At 51.9% G+C, this 17616-nt stretch overlaps 1 protein-coding gene across 1 annotated transcript; it reads left to right on the top strand.

Moving 5' to 3' along the window:
- The first annotated feature begins 11624 nt into the window (after nucleotides 1-11624).
- Nucleotides 11625-17354, top strand: LOC139605116 (neurofilament heavy polypeptide-like). The gene is made up of 5 exons (XM_071456504.1): nucleotides 11625-11742; nucleotides 13031-13240; nucleotides 14255-14465; nucleotides 15047-15128; nucleotides 16385-17354. Exons 2-5 carry the CDS (start codon nucleotides 13049-13051, stop codon nucleotides 17157-17159), a joined length of 1260 nt encoding a protein of 419 aa, XP_071312605.1. The 5' UTR covers nucleotides 11625-11742; nucleotides 13031-13048; the 3' UTR covers nucleotides 17160-17354.
- The last annotated feature ends 262 nt before the right edge of the window (nucleotides 17355-17616 follow it).

Raw genomic sequence — 17616 nt, 5'->3', positions numbered from 1 at the left:
AAGGGGTTTTTATGGCTTAGAGCAAAGGATAAACCCACCTCAAACAAGAAAATGTTTTTACCAAACAAGAAGATAGCACAGGCAAACAAGCCTGCTGATGTGGCAAGTAGAAAAAAGGTCTCAGAATTTTCCACTGCAAGAAAACGGAAAAAAAATTTCTAGCTTAAACTGTAATGTACTAACTTTTAGTGATTGGAGAATAGTAACATGAATGTGGTAATGATGGTAGTTATGATAGGCTATAGGTAATAGTTAAGGTATAGATTGGTTCTGCTGTATGAAGATGCTCAGCAAAGAAAAGTCTATAATGGATTGTAACCAAAATTAAAGGGTCTCCAGGCTTGCCTGCAGCTGGGGCTGACAGCTGTAGGCACAGGCTCTGTCACCCATGACCCTGGACTGCAGTAACCTCTTGGATGGAATGAACTGCATTTTGGAGAGCTGCCTGGAGTCCCACATGCCTCATTCAGGCTCTTACATTTCATGTCTTTGCTGCAGGTTCCTCAGGTGGTGAAGGTCTCCATGGAGAGCTCCCCTTACTTCCAGCTCTCGTGCTCCAGCGATGTTTTCTGTCTGGTGCCGCCGGGCGCGTCTGCCCCTGTGCGCATCCGCTTCACCCCCGGCGGGAACAAGGTGAGGCTGGAGGGGCCAAAACACAGAATGATCTCCACAGCCACTGTTTTCCCTGCACTCTGGGGATAGAGCCCATTGCATGCTGTGAGCTGGGCTCCAGGCCGTGGGCAGGCAGCCTGCAGCCAGTCACACCTTGGCACTGCTGGCAGGCACTGCAGCCAGGCCTGACAGGCTCTGCTTCCCCTCCCTGCACATCCCTGAGCAATGCCAGGGGAAGATGCACAGGGAGCAGTGAAAATGAGGGCACTGCAGCCAGGCCTGACAGGCTCTGCTTGCCCTCCCTGCACATCCCTGAGCATTGCCAGGGGAAGATGCACAGGGAACAGTGAAAATGAGGGCACTGCAGCCAGGCCTGACAGGCTCTGCTTGCCCTCCCTGCACATCCCTGAGCATTGCCAGGGGAAGATGCACAGGGAACAGTGAAAATGACAGAGGGCTGTTGATAGATCTTTGGCCATCTCTAGGTGTGACAGTGTTCACAGGGTTTCTTGGATGAGGGAAGAGATGAGGATCTGACTCCATGTTTCAGAAGGCTTGATTTATTATTTTATGATAGATATTACATTAAAACTATACTAAAAGAATCGAAGAAAAGGTTTTATCAGAAGGCTAGCTCAGAATAGAATAGGAAGGAATGATAACAAAGGTTTGTGGCTTGGCTCTCTGTCCAAGCCAGCTGGGCTGTGATTGGCCATTAATTAGAAACAACCAACATGGACCAATCAAAGATCCACCTGTTGTATTCCACAGCAGCAGATAATCATCGTTTACATTTTGTTCCTGAGGCCTCTCAGCTTCTCAGGAGGAAAAATCCTAAGGAAAGGATTTTTCATAAAAGATGCCTCCGACATCTAGGTCCAGTGGAAGGGATTTCATTATGATGGAAAACAGCAGAGGAACAGAGAGGTCAGAGAGCTTTCCTCCTTCCTGACTGCCAACAGCATCCTGCTGCCTCTTGGCACTGTTCTTCTCCTGACTTGGTTGGAGAGGCAAAGTTAGAGGGGAGTTCTGAGCCAACTGATGTTTCTGCACCAGGCCAGAGGTGCAGGATCTCTTTGGGTACAGCTGCTTTCTCATCTTCTTTTTGCTGCTTAGAGTCAGTTCAACACTTTATCCTATTCTCAGACAGTGGGAATATAGAAACCTAAAGAGGAATGTCCTGTGTTCCCCAGCTCCATGTGACCGTGTTCCCAGGGGTCTTAGGATGAGGGAAGAGACAAGGGTGTGACTCCATGTTTCAGAAGGCTTGATTTATTATTTTATGATATATATTATATTAAAACTATACTAAAAGAATAGAAGAAGGGATTTCATCAGAAGGCTAGCTAAGAATAGAAAAAGAAAGAATGAATAACAAAGGCTTGTGGCTTGGACAGAGAGTCCGAGGGAGGTGACTGTGATTGGCCATTAATTAGAAACAACCACATGAGACCAATCCCAGATGCACCTGTTGCATTCCACAGCAGCAGATAATCATTGTTTACATTTTGTTCCTGAGGTCTCTCAGCTTCTCAGGAGGAAAAATCCCAAGGAAAGGATTTTTCATAAAAGATGTCCGTGACAGCTCCATGTTCCTTAGAAGGGACTTAGGAATTATTTAACATCATTGAAATTTAGAGTAAAAATGGTGGTGGCCTAGGGCATTTCTCTGGATGACCCAAGTGACAAAAGGGCTTAATGCCACTGAGATAGGTTTTGCAAAGTACACTGGTGCCTTTAAAATGTGACACATTAGTAGAACTTAGTGTTCATTTTAGGGTGGCAAAGGTAAATTGATGCCCTTGTAGGGTTCTAGGAAATGGTTTTTCTTCTGCCATGGGGATGGCACTAAATGTCCTGTGCTGAGCCAGTTTCTTTTCCTGCAGGATTATTCCCACGAGCTGGTCTGTGTCACTGACAATGAAAGGATAGTTGTGCCAATTCGGGCCATTGGTGCCCGAGCTACCCTGGACTTCCCTGCCCAGCTGGACTTCTCCAAGTGTCCGGTCAGGTACAGAACCCAGAAGACTCTGCTGGTGCGCAATGTTGGTAACCAGGCAGCTCGGTACCAGCTGAGCACCCAGAGCTGAGGATCTGTCCTTGTGCATATCTTGGTTTGGAAAGACAGGAGTCTGCTAAGGAAGGCAGGAGCCTCTCCTGAAATGGAGAATGCAAACCCTCCCCACCCCTCCAAATTGCTATAAATTTTAAATTAAGGGGGCTCTCAGGCAAAAATACGGGAGCAGGAAATAGCAGTTCCTTAATAGGGAAAAGAAAAAATAAAGGACGAAATCAACAATGCAGTACACTAGAACAACACTGACAGAGTCAGAACCCAACCTGACACCCTGTGGGGTGTTGGGAGCAGTCCAATTGGAAATGTGGCTGCAGGCCTCCTGCAGTGTCAGGGGTGGTTTCTGTTGGAGCAAGGGGCACCTGTAGAGAAGGATGTATTCTTCCTCTGAAGATCCAGTGGAGGAAGAAGAGGCAGCTGCTGTTCCTCTTGGGAATCCAGTGGAGAAAGCCATGCTGGTGTCTCAAAAACCTCTGGATTCTATCTGGGTAGCAATGCTTGGCTCCTCCCTCTGGGCGGAGCATCTCCCAATGGGATGTTATAGTTCTTATCAGTTGTGCAGTGACATTCAATAGCCTGTTATCAGCAGATGTCCCCTCCCCAGGGAGGAGTGATTGTGGTCACTCAAAGAGAGAGATAAAGCAAACTGCCCACTTGACAAAGGTAGTCTGCCATACAGATGGTAATGGAAAAGATCTTGCATTGCAATCTGGAACACATGGCAAGAGACAATCCTGGCCCAGCAAAAGGGAGAAGGGGTGGTCATAGGGGAGGCAGAGCTCAGTCCTCAGCACCACAGCAGCGTGAGGCCTTGTCCCTGCCAGCCTGAGCCATGTGCTGGCAGGATAATGCAGTGTGAGCAGGAGAGCTGATGCTGGCTGCTCTGCAGCTTTGGAGCTGGGCTGCTGCTCTTGGCAGGCACTGGCTCAAGGCAGTCAAGAAATGAAAGCAATCTGCACTGGATGATAGCAATAAGATAAGGGAGATGGATAAAAAAGAACAGAGAAGTTATTCCTTAGCAAGAGAAAAGTGGTGAGTAGGTGTGCCCATAGTGGAGAAACAATGATGCTGGCTTTGTTTTTGGAGGAAAAGTGCTGCTTTTTTCTTTTGGAAATCAAGAGGGAACCTTTCACCATCAAAGAATTGATTCTCCTCTGTCCCTCCCCCAAAGTGGTCATGGGGTGTTTGTGCATAAGCAGCTTTCTCCTGGAGCAAGGGCAGGTGTCTCTTGTTGAGATGTGCAGAGCAGAGCCAGGGCCAGTCCTGTGAATACAACACAAGGCCCAGGTCACTGCTCCTTGATTTGGAACCAAAAGGCAGAGTGGGCACTGATTGGCTTCAACCATGAAATCAACTCTGGTGAGTGTTGTGCAGCTTCAAGTGCTGATTTCAGTGGATGTTGGTGGCTTTTGGAGTGTGTCTGCTGAGTTCAAGGCCAGGTGAGGTGCTGTGCTAGATTCAGGACAGCCTTGTTTGCTTGTTGAAGCTCTTGCTCTTGGCTGTGCCAGCTGGGGCACTGCTGACAAGCTGGTCCTTTCCTCTAGGATTCATTTGTCCCCTGGGTAGAACTGTTGCTGCTCTTTCCAGAGGATGTTTGGGAATGCCCTGGATTTGTGTCTCAGAACTGTGTCTGTAATGATTGGGTGGGTCAAACTCTCCTGGGAAAGCTCCTCCATGGGAACAGCAGTTGCAGCTAAGAAGGAGCAAAGCAGGGCACCTGTGGCTGGCAGGGCTGCTTACAGAAGCTTGTGGGGACACCTTGATGTCCATCCCATTGCAGATGGGGAAACTGAGGCACGGAGCCCTGTCTGGGTGTGTGTTCAGGGTCCTTCATGAGACCCCCAGCAAGCCAGGGGCTTCTCCTGCCTGCCCTGTGCCCAGAGCCCATCAGGGGCTGTTGGCTGCTGCCCCTTGGCTTGAGCTGCCCCCTGTGCACAGGGCCCTGTGCTGAGCACACGGTGCTGTGTTGGTTGGAAACCCAGGGTGCCCTGAGCCCAGGTTTTGTGCCCTGAGCCACGACAGCCGGACCTTTGCAATGCCTTTAACCGAGCCCTTTCCTGCTCTGTCCTCGGCCTCCAGGGGCAGCGTCACTGCACCAAGTTTACACTTCGACCTCCCTGAGCTCGACTTCGGGGACATCTCCCTTGGTGAGTGTTGCCTGGGCTGGGACACAGCGTCAGGGATCTGTGCCTTCCAACAGAAAAGCATCCCTCACTCCTGGTCTGCCCCAGCAGCCTCTTCAGGCTGTCAACTGCAGGGCTGCTGCTGCTGCTGCCTCAGGGGGCATTTTGCCATTGTGAGATCCAATAGAAGCAAGGAATAGAAAGTCAGTATTTTCTGGTGTCTCTGTGCTGCTTGAAAAGACAGATGTCTGCCAATGAAGGTGGGAATCTTCCTGCAATGGAAAGATGAGCCGTTCCCTCCAAATTATTATCCCTTTGAAATGACAGGGCTCCCAGGCAAAACTATGGGAAAAGGAATAACAGTTCTTTCCTAGACTGTCTCAGGAGAGCACAGACAAGAAGGCAAGAACAGACGTTTCCCAGGGGCCAAGTCCCGTTTTTCCCCTTTGGTGGAGTTGTGGTCACAGCAGGAGGAGCTGTGGGCTCTGGCAGGGCAGGGATCCCCTCCCAGCCGGTGCGGGAAGGGAAGGGAAGGGAAAGAGGAAATGCTCCTTTTGCAGACCCCCAAAGGGCAGGGGGATGTGGGCAGTGCCCAGCAGCAGCAGGCAGGAGCGGGGCAGGCAGGCAGGGCCGATGGCAGCGCTGAGCTGCAGCCAGGGCAGTCCCGGGCCAAGCACACAACCTCCCGCAGCAGCAGCGGCCGAGCTGCGATCCCCAGCGGGAGGAAGGGAAGCTCCGCTCCCTGCCCAGCCTCAGCTCCCACTGCACAGCCGCCCACGGCATCACGCCACAGCTCCCAAAAACCCCAGCGGAAAAGCCCAGCCAGGGGCCAAAACCCCCCAAAACCCCTATCCCCCTTCCCAGACCAAGGGCAACATTCACTGCCAAGCCTAAACCCAGGACAATGAAATTTATGAACTTCTGATGGAAACACATTGCCTTTCCTGAGCTGCTTCTGCCGCAGCCTGCATCACCACGGAGGCACTTGTCAAGCTGCCTTTTGAAGAAATGATACAAGAAAGGCAACAGATGGAAATATGGTTCTGAAGCAGGAGATTGATCCTGCTGAATGCCATTTCATTCCTAAGGTCTCTTCAGCTGAAGGCAGCTGTTGGATCTTTGCTTCTTTGTAACTGTTGACTGTTGTCTGCATGTGCTGGCCTCAGTCTCATTTGAGGTTTTGCCACCTGGGTTTGTCCTTTTTGTGCCTCTCTTGCCTCCCTGCTGGAGTCCCTGCTGGAGCTGGCAGTGGTCACTTGGATGGGCACAGAGAAGCTCTGGGCTGCAGCTGCAGTTGTTTGTTCTCCCCATCTGTGTTCCAGTGACTCTTGGTGAGCAGGCCTGGGGAGAAGTCTCCTCCCCACAGAGCTGCCAGCCCAGCCAGATGTGCACTGCAGAGCAGGCTGTGGCTGCTCTGCGGGCTCTGCAGGACATCCCCACCATGAGTGGCTGTATCTCTGCCTTTGCAGGATGGAAAGCAAATCTCAGAGCTAGAGTGGGGGAAACCCTTGCAGGCAGCAATCACAGTGAGCAGCATGGCTGTGATGTCCCTGTTTCTTGGGTGAGGTGGGACCTGGTTCCTAATTGCTGATCTCAAAGCAAGGCTTGGGTGTGCCCCAGTTGAGTGGGCTCTGAGCTGTCACGTGCTCAGTCTGTTTGGCCCAAACCAAGAGATGCCTTAAGGATCCTGCAGAGACAAGCTGCATTAGGGTGCTTTGCATCACGTTCTAGTTCCTGATTCCATCCTCACTTTTGCTGTAGCTTCTTCTCAATGACAACTCACTGTTTATATATCTTGAAAACGGTGGGAGTGTTGGCAGGCTGACCAGGGAATTTGACAGCTTGAATTCTCAGAGTAAATGTTGCGTCTGGGTGCACACTCATCACTGAGAGAGAGCTGGTGCTGGTTTGGGGCAGGGGAGGGAGCTCTTTCCCATCACAAAGAGAGAAGCGTGCAGTGTTCAGCAGGGCTAGGAGTGGGCATTTTCAAGGCTGCAGTCTGGAATCTGTGTCCAAGGGAACTCAGTGATGATTAATTCCTCACGCAGCTTCTCGCTGAGCTGTAGTTTAGCTAATAAAGAGCTCAACTCCAATCCCACTTTCATCCTGCCAGGATATTCCCCCAGGATCATGCCCTAGTGGGTGCCTGAATGGATATTTGTGTCCTTCCCCAGGCTTTCCCTACACGCGGCGCTGCCGCCTCACCAACAGCTCCCCGGTGCCCCTGACGTTCCAGCTCCGCATGTCGGACGATGGCACGCAGCCGGCTGTGGACAGCGTGGATCAGATCCGCAGGGACACTGACCCGGCCTGGAGGGAGGGAATTCATTTCTATGTGGAGCCCAGGGAGTTCACCATCAATCCCAGCCAAGGCACCATCCTCCCCCAGGGACACCAGGACATCGAGGTACGGCCAGAGCCCAGCCACAGACGCTGCAGCACCAGGGCTGGAGCTGCACTGGAGTGTGGGAGGGCTTTAGCTCTGGTGCCAGCTCTGAGCATCCTGGCAGTGAGAGATCTGCACTGCTGGGAGGCCTCTGCTAGCTGGCTTACTCGGGATGTTCCTCAAGGAGCACTGTTTGGTTTCCAAATTCATATGCTGAGGTCACATACCTTATGGTCAAGGCCTGAAGCCATTCTTGTGTTTTTGAGAGCGAGTTATTTGATTGCAAGTGGGCAGCAGAAGGATGAGGGCAGAAGGTGGCTGTTAGAGAGATGTCATTGGATAAAGCAGTTAGCTTTTCTTCTTGGTCTCATTTCCCCCCTCCTGGGGAGCAGAATGATTTGTGTTCACTGCAGGAATCTCCAGTGGGGACAAAAAACTCTGCAGCCATGAACTGCCGAGCACCTGCTGGGCCACACTTTGCCCTCAGCTTCCTGCTGTGAAGCTGAACTCATTGTGTTCAAGTCGGGTTTCCTCTGCATGGATGTCTTTGTAGTCAGATGAAAAATTGGCCCCTTAATTTGAATGCAGTGGTGCATAGAGCTTTAGTCTAATGTTTTAAAGTAGCTGACCTGATAGCAAGGGGTGTTTAACAAATCTGGCATTGCCAGAAGGCTTTTGTTACTCTGAGACTGTGCTCTAAACATGGAGCAGCAGAAGAATTAAGGCCAAATCCTCCCTCAGGAACTGGAGGATATCACACGTGGGTAATGAGCTTATGTAAGGAAGAATTGACTGTTCTTCTCTTGCACCAGGTGACCCTGTGCTCCAACACGGTGATGGAGTTCTACAGGAGATTGCTGGTGGACCTGGAGGGTTTTGGTGAGGGAGTGGCATCAGTGGTCATCACAGCCAGGTACCAGCCCTTGCCTGGCCCCCCCAGGCACTGCCTCGCCCAGGCTTTGCTGGCTGCAGCTGCCAAGGAGAAGTGCTGCTGAATGGCCTCATGTTGTGCCAGCTGGACATGAGAACAGCAGTGCTTGGGCAGCAGCCTGTGGTGAAAAGCACCCCTGCTCACAGCCCAGCATGGGCCTGGGCCCTCTGCTAAAGGCACCAGGAATGATATCATTTCTTGGCCTGGTTTTTGGTGCTTGAGGTGGAACAAATTTCCCAAGGGCCTCCTCTCCTTCTTCTGCAAGAGGTGGAGTTGTGCTGGTGGTGAGCACCGTGCACTGGTTTGGGCCACACCAAGCAGCTGCTGAGAGTCAGGGTCTGGCTCTGTCCATGAGGGCCCATGGCAGGGGGGAAGTGGCTCCCAGCAAGAGTGGGGAGGGCAAGGTCTGACGAGGGGAAAGCAGCCCTTGGTGTGGCAGGTCAGCTCCAGTTATTCTCCTTCCCTCTGCTTCCCATTTTGAGCTTTAATGTTGTCAGAGTTGAGACCAAAAGTCGTTGTTGCTGCAGCAGAATTCCATGCTGCTGTGCTGCTGTGGGTGTCAGTGTGATGCCAAGAGGGATGCAGCTCCCTGGCGCTGTTCCCTGTCCCAGGCAGAGCCATGCAGGCAGTGCCTGGGCTGCCATTTTGTCAAGCAGGTGGAGCTGGGGCCAGGCAGGGCCTGGAGCTGTGCAGTGCAGGAGCCAGGGAGCTGCAGGGCCTGGCAGGGGCTGATCAGCCCCTCTGTGGGGCAGCTGCTGTCTCGTGCCCTCCAGGGCTGGGGCAAAGAGCTGAGTTCTCAGGCAGGGCAGCAGCACCATGGCAGAGAAGGGAGTCATTTTTACTGAGACATTGGAGTTGTGTGTTCCTTGAGCCTTAGGGAGCCCTGATCCTTGTTGGGAAGGCTCCCCCAGAGCTCGTGGCTCACTGGGACTGTTCCAGGAGTCCTTGCAAGCCTTCTTGGGTAAAGGAGGGGCTGAGGCAGCTGTGGCTCAAAGTGCTCTGCCTGGGGCACTTGGCAGCCTCTGGGTGCTGCCTCTCAGGGTTTGCCCCTCCTTGACAAGACATGTTGGAGTGGGAAGAGGTAGAAGGCAATTTATCCCTGTAGGGCTGTTCAATGTGCATTTGACAGTGACCAATGTGTTCTGCTCCATTGCACAATCTTTGGGGGGAAACGTTCTCCATTCTCTCAGTATCTCTGATTGCCCTGGGGTCATCTCTCTGCCCAGATGTCTCGTTCCTGAGCTCCAAGTGTCCTCCCCAGTCCTGATGTATGATGAGTGCCACCTGAAGGTGCCATATGAGAGGAAGATCCTCATTAGGAATCCCAGCCACCTTCCTGGCTGCTACGGGCTCATTCCCCAGGTTTGGCATCACATCCACCTCCTTCTGTCAAATATTACTGAGGAGATTATTAGGGGAAAAAAGGGTTTGGATAAGAACTGGTTTCTATTCAGCCTTATAGATCTGCTGAGAGCAGGATCCTACCCGACTGTAAACTTTAGGAGGCAGTTGAAGCTCCTGAGGAAACAGTTGATGTTCTGGTCTTCAGGGTGTTTTCATGTGGGAGATCTGAGAGGGTTGTGAAAAGCTGCTGCATCCACAGACACCAATGCCTGTGCTGGCAGCCTCCTTGCAGGCTCCCCTGGGAGTGCTAAGCCTACAATTCTTGCATCTTGTGTGTGCCTTTTACCTTTGTGCTGGGGAGTTTGAAACGTGTGTGTAAGTTGCTGTTGCGGTGGATGTTAAGGAGTCTAAAGTTTCTCCAGAGGTGCCTCTGAAGTTGCATTTCATTCTGTCCCTTCCAGAAACGCAAGGAGGACTCTGCTGTGCTCTACTCCAGCCCCAAGCCCTGTGGGATTGTGCAGCCCCAGAGCACAGCAGAGATCCCAGTTGTTGTGGAAGTGCAGGCCCTGGGCACTCATCGCACCAACGTTGTCATCGGCGTGTTCGGGGATGAGAGAAACCCACTGGTGAGGACAAGGGGAGATGTGAGCCTGTGTGCAGCTGCTCGTGGCAGGGTGCACAGGGACAGGGATTCTGCCGGGGAAAACAGGCCCAGGCTGCTGGGGAGAAGGACAGGAGGGATGGGGGGCACAAACAGCTCCTGCCTTAGAGGTGGCAATCTCAGGGTCTGACACAGAATGGAGCTCGGCTAAGCTGGAATCCAGGGGCATTTGAGTTCATTCTTCTTTCAAATGCTGTTAACTTTGGAAACATCTGTTTGAAAATGTCATCTCTCTGAGCACAAAAGAGGACGTCAGAAGACTTCTGGGAACCTTGAGCTTTCTGTAAAAGAAAGGAAAGCTGGCATTTGAAGGGTGGTTGCAAGGATTGAAACTTATATTAAAACATATGGAAATGGCAATGCCAAATTCCCTGGATGGCACCAGACATCGGAACCTGGGCCATTGTGGCACTGCCTGTAAATCAGTGAACAGGAAGGACAGGCAATGCAGGCTGCGCCAGGGAGCCTGAAGTTTGACCAAACAGTTGCTTTCAACTATCAGGCTGCTTCCCTTAGAGAGGAGGGTTTCTCCCCACCAGAAGGACCAGTTGTTTAACTGTCAGCCTGGTCTTAACAAGGGATTTCTTGCAAAGGTAAAAGCTTTGGGCCAATAATTTTTAGTTGGAAAGGTTCTCTTACCTTAATCCTTTTTGATTTGGAGGTGAACATGTAATTTTCTTTTTCCCCAAAAGCCCAGCATTTCAGCTGGAGAGTGGTAGCTGTCCCTAAAGAAATAACTTGAGCAAGGTTAAGCTGTTGAAGGTTTTTTAGGTTTCCCTGTTGTGGTTTGTTTTGTGTTTTTTTTTTTTTTTTTTAATCCTTCTTGCTTGCTTCCTGGAACAGAGAGCACAACTACGGAGCTCAGGACAGCTGGCAGAAATCTCCCCAAGCCCAAGGCTGGCAGAGCTTGGCAGGATCCCAGCACCACAGCCTGTGTATGTATGGATGGATGGATGGATGGGGAATGCGACCTGAGTCGCCTGGGAGAGTTGGGAAATGTCAACCAACCCCCCAGCAGTGTCAGGGGAACATTCCTGATAAATCTCTGGTGGAGCTGCAGAGTTTCTGGCCTTGGGCACTGGGGGGGCTCTGCTGGCTGGGCACTGGCTGGGTCTGCCCCTCGGTGCCTCAGATCTCACCTTTTTGCTGCCTTCTCTGTCTTTCCCTGTCCCACTGTGCTTTTTGCATCCCCACCAGGTGTTCATGCCTGTCCTCTGTAGTTGCTCAATGCAAGCAGTTGCAGCTGCTGCAGCACCTCAGTGTCATCCCTGGGCTGCCTTTAGAACAGACCTGCTCCAGCCTGGATTGGGAAGGGCTGGATCAAACCATTTCTCAGGTCAACGTGCCAGCACCCACCCAGGGGCTGCATCCTGGCCAGGAGCTGCTCGTGCAGGTGTCCCTCCCTCCCACTGCAGGTCCCTGTTCATAGTTGTGTTCTTTTCCAGATGTGAGCCTTACCCATCTAAATTCCAACCCCAACCACCAAAGGGGAAGAGACCCAGTTTGGTATCCTCGGCATCTCTAAGGAGACGCTTGAGGATTAGAAATGTGGAGGAGGCAGCCACAGCCCTGAAAGAATCGTGGGGTTTTGCCCAATCTCCAGGAGCAGAGGTAGATTTTCTTGTACCGCTACTGCTTGTGCTGCCTCCCCAGCCTGCCAGCACCAAGTCCTGCTCATGCTGAGCTCCCTTTTTGCTGCCCGGCTCTGCTGTGCTGACAGTGGGCTGGGCAGCAGGGCCAGTGGCTGGACATGGGCTGTGTGGGAGGGAGAAATAGGAGAGTTTTCCTTGGAGAAGCTGACTCAGAACCTACAGGCCTGTGCTGAGTGTGGGATTTTTTTTTGCCTTGTTTCTTTCCCAAAGTAAGATGAGCCTTTTCTCTGCATCATCATGGTAACACCTCCAGCTTCCTTCCCAGAGCAAGCTGGGATGATCCTGATCTCCATGGAGCCTCTTCCCAAGGCAGCCAGACTCCCTGTTTGCAGGGCTCTGCTTTCACCCAGAGCTGCTATTGCACTGCTGGCCCTGAAGCTGTCTCACAAAGGGAGACTTTGCAAAGTGGCTGTCTCTTCCTCCCAGCACAGAAAATGGCATGTTTTCCAGGTGCCAGCACCAACTCCTGCAAACCCTCACCTGCCACGAGGCTTGGAGGGATTCAGGTGCTCCCTGGACGTGGCGCACGCTCCCCTGGGAGCGGAGAAGGCAGGAGGGAATCTGTCTCACTTGCACATTGTCAGTGTGGCAAGCAGGGCTGGAGCTCCCAGTGCCACTGGTGGGCCTCAGCATTGGCCACAGAGGGGCCTCCCATCCCTGCAGGCCCATCACAAAGTGCTGCTGAAGCAACTGGTAGTTGGAGAGGCCATGCAGGACACGTTGTAGGGCTGCCCAAGGACACTTTGCAGCACCTATGGAGGGCACTGCTCCCCCTGGAACTCCTCAGGTGGTCCATAGGAAACTTTTGCAGGAGCTTTTGCTGTAGCACCTTGAGAAAGCAGCATTTAAATCAGAGAGAGGGGAAGAGCCTCAGGAGTCAGATGAGCTGGGCTGGAGTCCTTCGCTCAGCTCCGAGAGCTCTCACTCTGAGCCTCCTCCTTTTCTAAAAGCAGTAAGAAATGCTTTTTAAAGGCAAGTTGTGCATCAGAGAGAATTTCTACTGCCAGGAGACATCCCAGGTCACTTTCACGTAATGTACTAATTAATGCATTGATCTGTGAGTGTGGGAGAAGATTTTCCCCATGGTCCCTGCACTGGTCAGTGGCATGGATGCAGGATGAGATGAGGGTGATTCTGGCAGTGTTTGGGGAATAGGCCCCTCCAGGTACAGCTGCACTTTGCTCCAAGATGCTCTTCTGCATCCATTGCCATGCTCAACAGCTCAATCTCTCCTGTCTTCCATCCAGGCTTTCAGTATCCTGCCAATGTCAGGTGTGCTGCAGCCAGGTGAGAGCCAGCAGGTCTCCTTCACCTACTCTGGCCACCTCAACACCATCTCCGATGTCACGGCGCTGTGCCACGTGGAGGGAGGCCCCACCTACGAGGTGCTGGTGACCGGGGAGATCTCACGTGTCCGCTACTCCGTGAGGCCCCAGGAGATCAACTGTGGCTTACAGGTACCACACACATCCCTGGCACAGCTCCTTGCCTTGGCACCACGGCCAGCAGGTTCCTGCCCACCTCGCTCCAGGGCTCCCTTCCCAGCCCCTTTGTTGGCTCTGGGGCTTGGAAGCCCAACCTTTGAGGGACACATCTGGCATCCAAGCTGCTCTAAAATGGCCATCTCCAACCCTCTCCACAATGCTGGGAATGCCTCTTTTTCAGGGTACCTAACACTGCCTCTGGGGCAGGCAGGGTCCCAGTGAGGGTGCTCTGAGGGGTGTGTCCCTGAGACATCTCTTTGCTGATCCACACCTAAAGCCTGACCTCCAAGGAGATGCTCTTGTCTAAAGCTCTTGCTTAATCCACACAATAATCAAGGGAAGAAGTTGGGCTTCCAGTCACTACCGTTGGAGAGACTGTCCCAGAATAATCCCCACTTCACTCTTTTCCAGTCAAAAGCCCACAGATATTTCCAGCTGCTGGCCCTGTCTGTGTTGCCCTGGGTGACTCCCTTGTTGCATCTATGTTGCTTGCCAATACTTGCATGCAGGTGCCTTTTCTCCTGGAATGCCTCAGTGCTGTCTCTGTTTCTCCTGGCTGTGGGTGACCCCTCAGAGGGCAGAGGGCCTGTGTGCCCTGGTTCATTTATTGCTGGCCCTCACATGGTTGTTACCACAGCTCTGTGTGCTGCCAGAGCTGCCTGGTGCTGTGTAGGTGCCCTGTGAGTCTCACTCACTGGATTTTGATGAGCAGTACCTTGAGGAGGAGAAGGTGAGAAGGCAGGTCTGGTCCCCATGTACACGCTGCCCAAGCTTCACAGCACTCCAGCATTCCCAGGCTTGTGCCAGGGAGATGGAGGCAATCCCCAGGGCAAAGCCAGCTCTGCTGACATGCTGTGGGAGGACCTAAACTAAATAGTTGGTGTTATTGGGAGGAAGGGAGGAGACAGAAAATGGGTTGATTGAGTCTGTGTGATGAAAGGCAAGAAAAGGAATCTTGCGTATGGTTTCTCTTCCCTCCACATACAGATCCTGCGGATGGCAGTGGGGTCTGAGTACCAAAAGAGCTTTGTTATGCCTCCACGTGCCATGGGTGAGACACTGCCTCCAGAGGTGCTGCAGGACCACGAAGCACACAGGAGGCCAAAGGCTCAACAGGCAGAGCTCAAGCCCATGGCAGAAGCCAAGGCCAGGGCTGAGTCTGAGGTCAAGGCCAAGGCCATGGGCAAGGCAGCAGCAGGTCAGAAAAACAGTGAGGGTTTGGTGGTGTCTGTTTTGCCTGTGGTCCAGCCCATACACCCTGAACTCTCTCTGTCACCTTGCTCTCCAGGGAAAGCCCATTCTTTTAGCAGCTGCCTGTTCCCCAGCTTGGTGGAGGAGCTCTTGGCTGAAGGGCTGTGGCATCCTCTACCAACCCTGAGTGTAGCCAAAGCAAGCTCCTATCTGCCTGCCATAGACTGGGGAAATAATCAGGATATTTCCTTGTGTCCCTTAGCCACAAAGACTAGGGCTGGATGAGTTTCTCAGCCAATAGGACCAGATCTAATATCACTGGCTCTTTTATATTTGCACCTTCCTAGCAACAAAAGAACAATCTCATCTTGCTTTCACCGAGTCTCCTTTCCTGGGATCCGAGGGCATGGGGACTTTACTGCCCGGCCATAGCTTGGGGGATTGTCTGAATTCTGGGGGGGGATACAAGCTCCCCAATATCTCCTGGGATGATAGGCTGGGTCAGGAAAAGCTGTGAATCCTTGCAGCTGACCCAGAGCACCCAGGTCAGCTTGCAGTCACTCATGGTTTCTCCTCTTTGTGCTAAAGAACTGCAGCGAGAGAAAGCTCTGCAGAGGAAAGCAGAAGTGGATAAAATAGCACTGGAAAGGAAGCTCATAGGGAGGAAAAAGTGAGTAAGGCTTCCATGGGTTACTGCTGTTCCATGGGTTATTGTCCCTGGAGGGCTTCCCTGCTCCAAGGACTCTGAGCTCAGAGGTGCTGGATAGCAAAGGCCAGAAGCAGCACAGGGATGGCCATTCTGAGCTCCCTGGCTCCCAAGAGAGGAAGGACCTTCTTCTGTTGAGACAGAAGATCTTCTTCTCTATTGGAGTGCTGAGCCCTCCTGGCTTAGATGCTGCCTGCAGGGAGCTGGGCTCTGGGCTTGCCTTGGCACTGCCTCTAGAGGTGTCTTTAGGTCCATGGTGTTGAGTTGCACCTTCTTGATCATCTCCCTTCACCAAAACAGTGGGATTGTGGTATGGGCAGGTGTGGGGCACAGAGCAAAGCTTGGTTTGGGTCCTGCTCCTGCCACAGCATTGCAAGTCCTTGCAATGCTGATCTGCCAGGCTTCTCCTTATGGTGGGACACCACCCACAGAAGCTCACGTCCTTTAGGCTCCCCTTCAGCTGCAGCAGTAGGCCAGCCCAGGAGAAGCTCAGCTCCAGCAAGGCAGCCCAGCTCAGGACACACAGGCAAAGTGTGGAGCTGAGAGTGGAGGCTGGTTAAAGCAAGTCTGTGTATCAGCACTTCCTTCAGCCCAGGCTGAAGTTGGTTTCATGGGGAGGAGACAGATGAGGCTGTTTCAGATGGCTTTCATGGCAGAGAGCACCGGTTTGCTTGCTCACAGCTGGGTTCCTGCAGGAAATCTGGCTGACAAGAGCCTGTCTTGCAGGAGAGGAGTTCCTGCAGCCTTTGCTTTCTTACTGATAGGATTATTCTCATTAAGGAGCAGGCTGTGCCCTGAGGGGTGCTGAATGAGCTGAGTGAGAATTGTAGGAGAGATAAGCAGATGTCAGCAATCTGTGATCTGCTTTAAACTGGGAAATCAAGAGACAAAGAGCATTTTCAGGCATCAGCACAGAGAGCTGCTGGATCAGCCTTTGGCAGTGGGCTGGAGGTGTCTGGCTGTGCCTTAAGAGGGAGCTTGCACAGCCAAGACCTTATGATGGCAAGGTTCAGGTTTGGCTGGTCCTGGAGGTCCCCTTGCACCAATGGCATCACTTGGGATGTTCCCAACCTCTGTGGGTTGAGAAAAATTCACGGAAATGGTCTCGTGGTTCTGCCTGGCCTCAGGGTCAAGGAATGAAGTGCAGGGCCGGCCAGGACTGCTGAGCCCAAGTTTCTGGTGGGGACTCTCAGCGATTTTTTCTGTTTTGTTTGCTGAAGGGAGCTGAAGCAGCTGGCTCAAAAGCGTGAGGAAGAGGCAAAAGCCTTAGAGGAGGAAGAGAGGCGGAAGGAGGAAGAAAGGCGGAAGGAGGAAGAGAAGCGGAAGAAGGACAAGAAGGGTGTCTCTGTGGGGAAGCAACCTCCAAAACCAGAGAAGGGGAAAACCAAACCCCCAGAGAAGAAGGAAACCAAGGCTCCAGAGAGGAAGGAAACCATGATCCCAGAGAAGAAAAACAAACCTCCAGAAAAGAAGGAAACCAAACCCCCAGAGAAGAAGGAGACGAAAATCCTAAAGAAGGCAACCGAACCCCCAGAGAAGAAAAACAAACCTCCAGAAAAGGAAACTAAATCCCCAGAGAGAAAGGCAACCAAAATCCCAGAGAAGGAAACCAAAGCTCCAAAGAAGGGGGAAGCAAAAGCCCCAGAGAAGGGGGAACCCAAAACCTCAAAGAAGGATGAAACCAAAGCCCCAGAGAAGGGGGGAACCAAAGCCCAAAAGAAGGGGAGAACCAAAGCCCCAAAGAAGGGAGAAACTGAAATCCCAGAGGACGCAGCTGAGATGGAGAACTTGATCCAGAGGTTTCAGATCTATGAGTCATTGCAGCAGAATTTCTCCTACTGGAACAGAGTTCAGGGTACTGTGCAGATACCTGTGATCCAGAAGGGAAACAAGTTCCAGCATGCAGCTGGAAACCAAGGTCAGAAGACCAATAAGCCTCAGGAGAAGGTGAAGAAGAAACCTGAACAAAAATGTAGAGACCAAAGCAATCTTTAGTCATCTCAGCTGGAGATGCAAAGCAAAGTTACAGAGGGGACAGTCAGATGATGATGTTCCACAATGACTGGGTGTCATCTGTGCTGATGGGGAGGTTACCCCTTCTTGGGACTCAGTTTTTTCAGGCAGGGAAAGATTATTCTTTAATCACTCAACTCAGTTTCTACAGTTTCAGACCTCGTGTGCAACTTTAATTAGTTAATAGATTTCTTTCTAATTACGCTATTGGTTAATAAAATATATTTTACTTGTGCATCAAATCTCTCTATTGTATTGTTTACTTGTTCTCTGCACTGATTCTCATGGGACAAATCCCTTGTTGTTGCAGGTACATTTGTTTTTCACCCTCAGAACAGATTGTTAACAAACTCTCATTCTCAAAATAGCTTCACATGGGAACTTGTAACTGCTTCTCTGCACTTAGAAGAGATGACAGGCCAGCTGTTAATATTGCAGA

This window comes from Agelaius tricolor, unplaced genomic scaffold (genome assembly GCF_023055355.1).
Source record: "Agelaius tricolor isolate 1412-34295 unplaced genomic scaffold, bAgeTri1.0.p SCAF_60, whole genome shotgun sequence".
NCBI lineage: Eukaryota > Metazoa > Chordata > Aves > Passeriformes > Icteridae > Agelaius > Agelaius tricolor.
Note: the sequence above shows the minus strand (reverse complement) of the source record. Positions and strands in the feature narration are given on the sequence as shown.